This window comes from Cherax quadricarinatus, chromosome 15 (assembly GCF_038502225.1).
Source record: "Cherax quadricarinatus isolate ZL_2023a chromosome 15, ASM3850222v1, whole genome shotgun sequence".
Lineage (NCBI taxonomy): Eukaryota > Metazoa > Arthropoda > Malacostraca > Decapoda > Parastacidae > Cherax > Cherax quadricarinatus.
The window spans coordinates 9894770-9908315 of record NC_091306.1 but is presented as its reverse complement, the minus strand read 5'-3'; the positions used below and the strand labels follow the sequence as shown (position 1 = coordinate 9908315).

General features: G+C 40.6%; 1 protein-coding gene across 5 annotated transcripts in view; it reads left to right on the top strand.

Annotated features, from left to right (window-relative positions):
- The window catches only part of Galphao (G protein alpha o subunit), a 705635-nt gene that overhangs the window by 580904 nt on the left and 111185 nt on the right, over nt 1-13546 (top strand). For all 5 annotated transcript variants that reach the window (XM_070085139.1, XM_070085137.1, XM_070085135.1 and 2 more), the window contains one exon: nt 1-129. In XM_070085139.1, coding sequence (XP_069941240.1) covers nt 1-129 — 129 coding nt within the window. The remainder of the gene's footprint in view (nt 130-13546) is intronic.

Genomic DNA, 13546 nt, shown 5'->3' with positions numbered 1-13546 from the left:
TTTCCTTGACGACTTGGACCGGCTGGGAGCCAAGGAATACCAACCCACCGAACAGGACATTCTACGAACCCGCGTTAAGACCACTGGCATCGTCGAAGTCCACTTTTCCTTCAAAAATCTCAACTTCAAGTACGTACTTGCACCAGTTTTGCATTTTGTTATGTTTTGAAACCCATTTTGTTGCTCTTGATTTACGATTGTGGTTCAGTGAAGGTGGCGGTGTGAACTAGGCTAACGTGAAGAATTTGTATTTACGTGGAGGGAGGATGTTCTGACGGAGCTTTGATGCGTGTTGGTGTAATCTTGTCTAGTAGTTATGAGCCCCTCGGATCAATTTAACAGGGGTAAACTAAATGTAATTAGCTTTAAACGTGTGTGTGTGTGTGTGGGGGGGGGGTGAGGCTGTACCTACCAGTACGTCTACAACCTTCTCTCTTGTTTTAGTCTTCCTGCCGCTGCCTTCATTAATAGTAGTAGTAGTTGAAGTAGTAGTAGTAATAGTATTATTAGCGTATTATTATTATATTGTGGGAGCCTCGCTCTGGAAAGTGTACCACTGCTAACACACATCGAGCTCTCTTGCTGCTTCTTGTTCAATTTTACAACTTGTGTTGAGGATTTGAACTCTGTGGCAATGACTTTCCAGGGAGAAGGTAGTGCTTCCATGTTAATAAAACAATTATTTCCCTTTTTCTAATGATCTTTTGCGCCCCGTTCTCTTTAAACTCTGTAAATTCCTCTTTACAATTGATTTCTATATACTACATATGCGAATTATTATTATAGTGAAGAAACATCCAGCACTTTTATAAAACTTCTATACAGTGTGATATTTTTGCATAGGTAAACCACGGTACGGGTGGGGATTGAACTCGCGGCAAACGAGTCGTAAAACTCCAGGCCTGCACGTAAGCTTATGCACTGGCATGGAGTTTTACGTACCGTGGTTTGTTTGCAGTCGTGCCATTACGATTTCATGAGTTTTGAATAGGCAATTGAGTAGTACATCCTGAATCAAATAGTATGTATTATGAAGGCCTCTCCACGTGTTCAAGTTTGGGTAAACTTTTTCAGTCGCGTTTACCACAACTCGCACTATATAGAGGAGCTTTGTGAAAAGCTTACTGTATTCAGTAGGAAGAGTTTACCTGGAGAGAGTTCCGGGGGTCAACGCCCCCGCGGCCCGGTCTGTGACCAGGCCTCCTGGTGGATCAGAACCTGATCAACCAGGCTGTTACTGTTGGCTGCACGCAATCCAACGTTATTGTTGGTGTGTGCGTGCGTCAGTCCTATAGAATATTTTTTAAACCAAAATAAGTGTTCTCTGTAGGACCTTGTGCCCCATCACCCAGTCGGGTACACACGTTTGAGTAGCATCCATTTTAAGGAAATCCCTCTCTGTGGATATTAAAACTGGTCACATCTAGCCAAGTTTGCAGTAACTACCTCCTTTAACCTCGAATCTGAAATGAGCCAGAAAGAACGTACAAGCTGTCGAAATATCGACACGTGTCGTCCCCCCCTCCTCTGTGAGTGAAGAAGCCTCCTGCTGCTGCGTGATTGGTGGAGTTACGTGGGGGAGGGAGACCTTCCTGGCCAATCACTCGTGGCGTAGAGCGAGGCGCGTGTCGTTTATTGGTGGATTAATGTATTGACGAGGCTAGTGTGATCTTAGCTGGTATTTACACATTTTCAACTTATTGTTATTCAAAAACCTTCATTAAACTCGTATAGGTCATCGAATTTATAAGCTCTATAGTGTCCTGTTCACCTACAGTAGTGTTCACGTGAGCAGGAAGGTCTTCTGGCTCCTGATAGCAGTTACTGGGACCGCAGTAACTTTATCAGTAGCAGTAATATTCTGTTGTTAAAACGAATTCTTATTAATGTGAGTGGCACCCTGACCTTTTACAAGATCTTAATCTGTTTTGGTTCCCTCCTTTACCTCCCTCTCCCCCTCCACCACAAGTTATTGATGCCTGCTCATCACTCTCTTTCACCTCGTCTTTGCTGCTTTCTGTCTGTCTCATGTTTTTCGCGTATATAATTTCATTCTCAGTCAGCTTGCACAAGACATAATGATACCGTCAATATGTAGATTAGCAGTTGTGACATAACTGTGGACTTTCAACATGCGCTAAAGTGTCGCCCATATCTGTGTAAACGTATCCTGTTGAAATAAACTTGTATTGTATGTCTTCTTCCCTCTCTTTATGCTACCCATCACTTTTCGTGTCTTTTTATTCTATCAGTGCCGTCTCTTTTGCTTCCTAAGTTTCATATATCAAGCTTTATTTCACTTCACTTCACTTCACTCCTTCCACTTTTACTGCTACTCACCATCTTCACTGCTGCTACTGTCCTTCACATTGTCGCAGTCCCATAAAAAATATCCTTATTAATGTGCCAACACTGCTTAACTGCTCCTGCAGCCTCCTTCCCGTTCTTTCTCTTTGGACGTTCGTTCTCTCTCTCTCTCTCGATAGCCTCAATGTTGAATGTTAAAGGTTTTTGCTGTCTGCCTCTCCTATGTATTCCCACAGTCTGTGCCTGTAGACATTCTCTCCATCTATCTACGAACACTCCTTTCTCTTCGCTTCCTCTGAACATACTCTCCCTCCCTCTTGGTTCCTCTGAACACACTCTCCCTCCCTCTTGGTTCCTCTGAACACACTCCCTCCCTCTTGCTTCCTCTGAACACTCTCCCTCCCTCTTGCTTCCTCTGAACACACACTCCCTCTCTCTTGATTCATCTGAACACACTCCTTCCCTCTTGCTTCCTCTGAACACACTCTCCCTCCTTGCTTCCTCTGAACACACTCTTCCTCTCTCTTGATTCATCTGAACACACTCTCCCTCCCTCTTGCTTCCTCTGAACACACTCTCCCTCCCTCTTGATTCATCTGAACACACTCTCCCTCCCTCTTGCTTCCTCTGAACACACACTCCCTCCCTCTTGCTTCCTCTGAACACTTCTCTCCCTCCCTCTTACTTCCTCTGAACACTTCTCTCCCTCCCTCTTGCTTCCTCTGAACACTTCTGTCCCTCCTTCTTGCTTCCTCTGAGCACTTCTCTCCCTCCCTCTGAACAGTTCTCTCCCTCCCTCTTGCTTCCTCTGAACACACTCTCCCTCCCTCTTGATTCATCTGAACACACTCTCCCTCCCTCTTGCTTCCTCTGAACACACTCTCCCTCCCTCTTGCTTCCTCTGAACACTTCTCTCCCTCCCTCTTGCTTCCCCTGAACACTTCTGTCCCTCCTTCTTGCTTCCTCTGAGCACTTCTCTCCCTCCCTCTGAACACTTCTCTCCCTCCCTCTTGCTTCCTCTGAACACTTCTGTCCCTCCTTCTTGCTTCCTCTGAACACTTCTCTCCCTCCCTCTTGCTTCCTCTGAACACTTCTCTCCCTCTCTCTTGTTTCTTCTGAACACTTCTCTCCCTCTCTCTTGTTTCTTCTGAACACTTCTCTCCCTCCCTCTTGCTTCCTCTGAACACTTCTCTCCCTCCTTGCTTCCTCTGAACACTTCTGTCCCTCCTTCTTGCTTCCTCTGAACACTTCTCTCCCTCCCTCTTGCTTCCTCTGAACACTTCTCTCCCTCTCTCTTCTTTCTTCTGAACACTTCTCTCCCTCCCTCTTGCTTCCTCTAACACTTCTGTCCCTCCTTCTTGCTTCTTCTGAACACTCCTCTCCCTCCCTCTTGCTTTCTCTGAAAATACACTCCCTCTGCCTATGGTATGCCACTGGATGCTTTTTCCCTCTGCCTGTAATACTCCCTCCTTGATTGACACACTTTCCCCCCGCTTTCCTTAGACGTACTTTCCCTCCATCCCTGTCTTTGGTCACTCTTCCCTGCCCTGCCACTCCACTCATATTTAGTCTCGATTCATTGACTTAAGATTTTTATTGCATTTTCTTGTGCGTCTAAGTATTGGATGGTGTGCAGCAAGTTGCAGCCCCGCACAACTTGTCACTGAAAAGTGTCGGAACTTGAGCGCTGCAAGGCCACACTGCAAACGTTTTTATGACCCGTAAATTTGAAGAGTTTTGAGGACAGGAAGAAGGCTTTTATGGGAAAGATGTAAATTTACTTTTAACTTTGCTATACCATGCTGCGAAGAACTTCGTAGTACCCCTTTGATGCAGGAAAACTTCACTGTCAATTCTTTTGTGCCGTTTGATTTTTCCCCACCTATTAACCAGGGAGGACATGTGTAATGCCTCCTAGGAGTCATTTTTGTATTGTCTTTACAGTAATTCTTTCTTGTCATATGATTTTTAAAAACATATCATAGTACTGCTGCATATTCCAATTTTGGTTCAGTATGTGTTGTGAACAGCTCTTTCTATGCCTTGAATATCCATTTTTTTTTGCCCTTCCTACTGATATATAAGTACACCGCAGCAACCCCAGATATCAACTGGAATATTTATGTTTGGAGAGGAGGAAACAAAACCGCTCTGGTCTCCGATGCAGAAATGCATTTTTTCAGCTTTCATAATAGCTTTCTGCTGTGGGACCCCCTGGGAGGCCCTGTTAGAATCATGCCCCAGGCACGAAAGAGAAAGAGGTAGATGTTCTCCTGGGCAAAATCAAAGAGGACGTGTCCTGTACAGGAGTGAGGAGCATCTGTGTCCAGCACCATGGAGTGTGTCAGAGTGGTGAGGAAGGTGATCATTCTATTCATCTTGGATGCTGTACAGGAAGATAAGCTAAATGCTGATGTTGTATGCTAATTTTGCAAAAGCATTGACAGGTGTGACCTTGGTGTGATTACACACAGAATATGTGCAAAAGTAATAAAAATGGGCAGATGGATATTTAATTTCATAAATAGAACCCAGAGAGTAGTAGTAAATGGATTGAAGTCAGAGGCTGCCATAGTGAAAAAGCTCTGTTCTTCAAGGCACAGTACTCATCCACTTCTTTTTTTCATTTTTATATCTGACATTGAGAAGACCAATCATAACACCGTAACATCCTTTGCTGATGACACCATCAGCAAAAACACAGCGAATCTTGAGGCGGATATGAATAAAGTCTTCCAGAAAGCCTCTGATAGCAGTATGATGTTCAATGAGGACACATTTAAGTTGTTCCACTATGAAATAATGGAGGAAACAAAGAATTCACTGGAGTATAGGAGACTCAAATCATGCAGTAAAATGAAAATCCCATGTGCAAAACTTGGGAATGATGATGTTAGATGATCTTGCATTCAAGGATCATAGCATTGTTGCCATTGCTCCTGCAAGGAAAATGATAGTCTGTATAACCACAACTTTAAAGAAATGCTAAACCAGTGATGATACTCTTCAAGTAACTTATTCTCCCAGTTTTAAAATACTGCTGTATACAAATGGACCCCATCAAGGCAGGCAAGAGTGCTGAGCTGGTGACAGTATTCAAATTACTTGTGCTCTTTCGTTTAGAGTATTGTTCAGTGTTGATGACACTGTTCAGGGCATGAAAGATATCAGAACTCGAACAGATTCAGAAATAATTTACAACCTGCATTTAGAATCAGTAAAGCATTTAAATTAACAGAATGCTTCAGGGTCCTAAATATGTACTCGCTGGAGTGGAGGAGAAATACATCACAATATATACGTAGAAAGTACTCGAGGGTCTGGTCTCAAATCTCCACACTGCCATAACAACATACTGGAGCGAGAGATATGCGAAGAAGTGTAAAATAAACCCAGTGAAAAGCAGGGGTACCATGGGCATGATAAGAAGATATTGTATCAATAGTTATGGTCACAGACTATTCAACATCTTACCAGAAGATATCAGAAACACTGCTGGGGCAAATGTAGAGGTTTTCAAGAGGAAACTGGATAAGTATCTCCACCAAGTGCTAGATCAACCAAGCTGTGATGAATATGTGAGTCAGTGGGCCACCAGCAGCAACAGCCTGGTTGACTAGGCAAACACCAGACGAGTCTGGGTCAGGGTCAGTCCCTGGGAGTAGAAAAACTCTCCAAACTCTTCAAAAGTATATCAGAGGTTTATAGGTTTGGAAAACATACACAGAACTTTCACTGAACTACTGGAAATGCTTGAAGTCCCTTCAACTATTCCTTGGAACATGGGCAAGAAAGGTACATAATAATTTATACCTTGAAATCCCTAGATGGACTGATTCCAAACTTGAACACTTAAATCACTCAGTATGACAACCAGAAATTTGGCAGATAGTACAAAATGCCTCCACTAAAAAGCAGGGGTGCAACAAGCACACTATAAGAGTTAAAATAATGAGTGAAAGTAATGGTATCTGTATAGCATAAAGCTGTACATCAAAGGGCCCCTGAATGTTCATAAAAAGTGCCTTCCTGTGATACTAAGGCCAATCAGGCATGAACAGGGGAGAAAGTTCAGCTATCTATGTTTGAAGACCCAGGCCCTGACTTCTCATGAGGACCCAATACCCAGCGAACGTGTGCCAGAAATAACCCATGAAGCAGTTAAAACTCCTTAAATAACTAAAACTATGATCCTTGTCAATCATGCTGATCCATTCATTAGTATCACTGGCTATCTTTAAAGTAACCTCCAGAAGTAGAGATGGGGAAATGCTGAAAAATTTGGTCATAACACATGTTTGATCAAAATTAGAATATGAAACAAATGGATGTTCCTACATCTAAAAGATATGAGTTACAAAGAAAGCTGAAGACATTCGACATGACCACACATATAGTATTATCAAAGAATAACAAAGAATTGATAAGATATCCTAGTAACACCAACAAGGAGAACAAGAGGACATACATGCATGTATAACTTGCAAAGAATTTTTGTTCTTCGAACAAGGGTGGTAAAACAATGGAATGGTTTACAATGGTGAATAACGAAGACAAGGCACTACAAGCTTAGCTCTCCTCATGTAGCTGCAAATAGGTAATTACAATATGCATGGAGAGGAGGGTGCTCAGAGGAGCACCCATCAGTGGCAAACAGCGACAGCAATACTATAAGAAGAGCTTTTATGTACCATGTCCCAGGCCAGACATGGATTACACCTGAAGATTCCCGATCGAGGAAGTTGACAGCTGAAGGGAACAAGGTGTGATCACTGAGAGTAGAGTACTCACAGAAAACCTGCAGATAGTAAGAGTACAGACAGAATACCTAGGCTCTATATCTGATGTTTATTAAGGGTTAAGGGAAGCATAGCCCCAGTCTTGGACCAGGTCTCCTGAATTGTAAAAAAAAAAAAAAAGCATTACATGAATAAGAACTACTGAGAAGCATACAGATAAGTACTATATTGAATGTAAGAGCTACCTGCCACCTTGTATGTGTTTTGAGATGGAAAGAAAATACCAGCCATCCTGCCATCTTCCATTTTGCACTTCTATGACAGAATGCTCAGGAGGTCTAGCAGGAGACCCCAGGAAAGGGGTAAGGCGTACTGAGAGGCGGATGAACGACTTTTGACAGATCTATTGCATGGTATGCCATGAAACCCCAAGCCCATTGGAGCATAAGAAGGCTGACTCAAGTGACAAAGACTAAAGCTTGGAGAAAGAGTCATCTTGGTAGCATAATGCCGGCATTCTGACTCAAAATGGAGGGTCAGACAGTTCATAATCATATGAAGGAACCACTTTAGATGGCCAGCAATGGGCAATGACTTCTCAAGCTCGCTGTCGCAAAGGTGGGGTGGAAGATGATGTCCTGGAGGCAGATGGACGTCTGGTGGACAAATAAACGATTGTGAGCCAGAACACAGATGTTGACACAAGCAGATTTTGATAATTAAGGCTGGTTACATGGCTGGAGGGGCAGATGCACGTGCTCCTCCAGTCGTGTATTCAATGGCAAAATTACAGTAATGGATATCGAGTGGGGAAAAATGAGGCTGTTCTTGGCACAAACAAGTAATAAAATAATTCAGGGGAGGGGGGTAGGAGAGGTAAGTATTAGAGTAGAATAGGTGTAATATACTGTATTCCATAATTCTAATCATGGGGAGTGCTAAACCCATAGGATCATACAGCACATGTGGGGGGGGGGGAGGTACTCAGGCTCAATTCAGGGAACTGGAGCACAGATCCAATTCCCTAAATCAAGAGCCCCTCACCAGCTTCAATGAACCTCCCTTGAGGAGATAAAGTATTCCAACTTCACCCCATAGGGTTTAACAGCATTAAACTGTTTTAGACTACATAGTATAAATATCTCTTTATAAATAAATAAATAGTTTTTCTTTTTTGCATAGCATTTTTCCTCTAAAAGTAAAAAACCAATGATGGAGTAGTGGTAATATTAATAATGTATTGTGGAAAGAAAAGAGGGAATGTAAACATATAAATTCAAGAATTATGTGGATTGAAATAAGGATGGGACGTGAGAAGTGGGTAATAGTAAGTGTTTATGCACCTTGGGAAGAGAGGAGTGTTGAGGAGAGTGACAGATTTTGAGTGTTGTTCAGTGAGTGTTTAGTGAGGTTTGAACAAAGTGGAATTTTTAAAAAGAACCTAAATGCTAAAATGGGAGAAACTGTTATAGAGAGTATAATGATAATGGAGGACCTGTAATTGAGCTGTGTATATTATCATTGTTAATACAAACATAACCAAGTCCTAAACCCACAAAGGCCATGAGCTGTGTATTTTAAGAAAAAAGAGGATAAATAAGTATTCGAGATACGATATAGGGTGTGTTGATGGGTGGACTTCTGGATGTGCATGTTTTTAGATGGGGTGACATATATTGAATCATTATTTAATGGTAGCTACAGTGAAAGTAAGAGGTAGGTGGGGTACAAGGAGACTGTCATCAGTAAGTTAGAGAGAATTGAAAGTTTATAAGTAAAGGAGGAGATACAGATGCAGATTACAATGGACTTAGAGAACACTTATCATCTGTTGACTGGGGTAATAAAGAGAGCTATCAATATGACAGTTTTCTGAACATTATACATGCTGCCCAAAGAACATTTATCCCTTATAAAGAAATTAGATCAAATAGAAATGACCCAAAATGGATGAATAATAGGCTCAGATATCTTTAGGGCATAAGAAAGGAATTTATAGGCATATCAAAAGAGGTGAGGGTCATCTTATGAATCAGTATATTGACATTAAGAGGGATGTTAAAAAGGGGATAAGAAAAGCTAAACGGGAATATGAAATTAAAGTTGCTAGGGATTCAAAAACTAACCCAAAAAGTTTTTTCCAGGTGTATAGAACAAAAGTTAGAGATAAGAGAGGGCCCCTTAAAAATAACTATGGGCATTTTACTGACAAAGAGAATGAAATGTGCTCGATTTTAAATAATTATTTTCTTTCGGATTTTACACAGGAAGACACTAACAATATCCCAGTAATTAATTTTTATAGTGGGCCTGAATAAGATAAATTATGTAACATCACAGTCACTAGTGAAATGGTTATGAAAAAATAGACCAACTGAAGCAAAATAAGCCACTGGGACCTGGTGAGATTTTTTTCAAGGGTTCTTAGGGAATGCAAAATAGAACTTTGTGAACCATTAACTAATATTTTCAATTTATCTCTTCAAACAGGTGTAGTGTCTGATACGTGGAAGATGGCTAATGTAATTCCTATTTTTAAAGCAGGAGACAAGTTGTTACCGTCAAATTACCGCCCAATAAGCCTGACCTCAATTGTAGGCAAATTACTAGAGTCAATTATAGCTGAGATTATAAGAAGCCATCTGGATAAGCATAATCCAATTAATGATACTCAGCATGGATTCACAAGAGGCTGTTCTGGTCTAACTAATTTATTAACTTTCTTCAGTAAAGCTTTTGAGGCTGTTGATCACAATAAAGAATTTTATATTATTTACTTAGATTTTAGTAAGGCTTTTGATAGAGTTCTTCACCAAAGACTGTTAAAGAAAGTGGCAGTTCATGGCACTGAGGGAAAAGTGCTCTCATGGATCGATTCATGGCTCACAGACAGGAAGCAGAGTGTGTCCATAAATGGGGTTAAATCTGACTGGGGATCTGTAACAAGTGGAGTTCCAAGGCATCAATCTTGGGCCCATTCTTGTTTATAATATATATCAATGATCTTGATGAGGGAATTACTAGTGAAATGAGCAAATTTGCTGATGACACAAAGTTAGGTAGGATAATTGATTCAAACGTAGATATCAGGGAACTTCAGGAGGATTTAGACAAACTCAGTACCTGGTCAGAAAAGTGGCAGATGCAGTTCAATGTAGATAAATGCAAGGTTCTGAAGCTTGGGAGTGTCCATAACCCTAGCACTTATAAGTTAAATAATGTAGAACTTAGCCATACAGATTGCGAAGAGGACTTGGGGGTTATGATAAGCAGTAACCTTAAACCAAGACAGCAATGCCTAAGAGTACGTAATAAGGCAAACAGATTACTGGGATTTATATCAAGATGTGTAAGCAACAAAAGTTCAGCGGTTTTATTACAGTTTTATGCATCATTAGTAAGGCCTCACCTAGATTATGCAGCTCAGTTCTGGTCTCCATATTACAGAAAGGACATAAATTTGTTAGAAAACATTCAGTGTAGGATGACTAAATTAATACATAGCATTAGAAATCTTCCTTATGAAGAAAGATTGAAGACCCTTAAATTACATTCACTTGTTAGATGAAGAATGAGGGGAGACATGATTGAAGTGTATAAGTGGAAGATGGGTAATAATAATGGAGATATAAATAAGGACTTGAGGATCTCTCTCCAAGAGAGAACCTGCAGTAATGGATTCAAATTAGACAAGTTTAGATTTAGAAAGGATATAGGAAAGTATTGGTTTGGAAATAGGGTAGTTGATGAGTGGAACAGTCTACCTAGTTGGGCTATTGAGGCTAAAACCTTGGGTAGTTTCAAATTAAGGTTGGATAAATTGAGGCTGTTGATCAGGATAAAGAATTCGATATTGTTTATTTAGATTTTAGTAAGGCTTTTGATAGAGTACCAAATCAGAGACTGTTGAAGAAAGTGGCTGCTCATGGCATTGGGGTAAAAGTGCTGTCATGGATCAAGTCATGGCTCACTAATAGGAAGCAGAGAGTGTGCATAAATGGGGTTAAATCTGAGTGGGGATCTGTAACAAGTGGCATTCCGCAGGGATCAGTTTTAAGCCCAGTGTTGTTTATAATATATATAAATGACCTTGACGAGGGAATTACTAGAGACATAAGCAAATATGCTGATGACACGAAGATAGGTAGGATAATCGATTCAGACGTTGATGTCTCGGAACTTCAGGAGGATTCAGACAAACTCAATTCATGGTCAAAAAAGTGGCAGATGCAGTTCAATGTAGATAAATGTAAAGTTCTAAAGCTCAGAAATGTTCATAACCCTAGCACTTACCAGCTTAATAATGTTGAACTTAGCCGTATAGAATGTGAAAAGGATTTGGGGGTTATGGTAAGCAGCAACCTTAAACCAAGACAGCAGATTGAAATCTTTCATATGAAGATTAAATATCTTCCATATGAAGAGAGATTGAAATCCCTTAAATTGCATTGCATTCACTTGTAAGACGAAGAATGAGGGGAGACATGATTGAAGTGTACAAGTGGAAGATGGGTATTAATAAAGGGGATATAAATAAGGTCTTGAGGATATCTCTCCAAGAGAGAATCCGAAATAATGGACTCATATTAGACAAATTTAGATTTAGAAAGGATATAGGAAAGTATTGGTTTGGAAATAAGGTAGTTGATGAGTGGAACAGTCTGCCTAGTAGGGTTATTGAGGCTAAGACCTTGGGTAGTTTTAAATTTAGGTTGGATAAATATATAAGTGAGAGGGATTGGATTTGAGTGGGACTTGCACATGAGTTAATAGAATTATCAAAGCTTGTTCCTTGGGTAGAATTGAAAATTGAGTTGGGCAAATGTTCTGTTAGTGGGATGGATTGTGAAGGACCTACCTAGTATGGGCTAACAGACCTGCTGCAGTGCTCCTCCTTTCTTATGTTCTTATGATTGAGAGGGGTTAGATTTGAGTGGGACTTACATATGAGAGTGGATAGTGTTATCAGAGCTTATTTCTTGGGTGGCATTGAAAATTGGGTTGGGCAAATGTTGTGTTAGTGGGATGGATTGTGAAGGGCTTGCCTAGTATGGGCCAACAGGCCTGCTGCAGTGTTCCTCCTTTCTTAATGTTCTTATAAGCAACTATTTTGAGAAAGGTGGGGTTAAGATATTACAGGTACTGAGGAGTGGGGGTGGAGGAGGCATGAGATAGACTTAAGAATGCAGCATTAGAATGTGCAACAAGAGGGTGAGAGGAGGGGGAAGAGGAGTGAGTATTGGTGGAATGATGAAGTGTGATGTCAGAATGGTTGCTTTACATATTCATAGAGTTGTCACAGTTGCATTTTGCTGATGACATGGTTCTTTGAGGATATTTGGAAGAGATGACATGGTTCTTTGAGGATATTTGGAAGAGAAGTTGCAAAGGCTGGTGTAAATGATTTTAGGAGGGTATGTAAAAGAAGGAAATTAAAAGTAAACAGGAAAAAGCAATGTGATAAGAGCATCAAAGAATATAGGCAATGAAGGATTGGATATTAGATTGGAGAGACTATGGAGGAAGTAAATGTGTTCAAATATTTGTGAGTGGACTTGTTGGCAGATGTTTCTATGAGAGGTGAGATGAACCATAGAATTGACAAAGGAAAAAAGGTGGGTGGTGCATTGAGGATATGTACAGTAGACCCAAAGAACTTTATCCAGGGAGACAAAAAGAAAAATATACCAGAATATAGTGGTACCAACACTGTTGTATGGGTGTGAAGCATGGGTTTTGAATGTTTGCAGCAAGGAGGAAGCTGGAGACAGTGGAGATGTCGCCTTTGAGGGCAGTAGTATATGGTGTGAATTTTATGCAGAGAATTTGAAGTTTGCAAATTCGGAGGAGGTGGAGGTCCCTGCTTATACAACAGGTTAGATTCTGCTGTAAAGCAAAAAATCACTGTCAGGTGAATTATAGGCTTATTTCCTTTTCAAATGCATATAAAAACCTGATAATATGTTTACACTATCATATATTAAGTGACCAATATAGCTAGGCTTAAGAATATATACAATGGAACCTCAGCTTACGAATTTAATCTGTTCCGTGACCTTATTCGTATCCCGATTTGTTCATATGCTGATCAATTTTCCTCATTTAAATGAATTGAAATGGCATTAATCCATTCCAGCGGAATTCCTGCTCTCAGGAGGCACGACAAAATGCTTCAGTATGATGCAAATATCAACTCTACAGCTTATTTATATATCACGATTCATCTAATTTCACTATCACTCAAGGAATGCACAACAGGTGCATCATTGTCAATGTTCAGCGTTTCTTTGATGTTATCTTCCTGTAACTCCATTAGCCCATAGTCAAGATGAGTAAATAGAATTGTCAATGCTTCGATAGAGTACCTCACAAGAGACTCTTAAGAAAAGTGGCAGCTCATGGTATAGGAGGTAAAGTTCTAGCATGGATAGAGGCATGGCTTACCAATAGAAAGCAGAGAGTTTTAATTAATGGGGTCAAATCTGAATGGGGATTAGTCA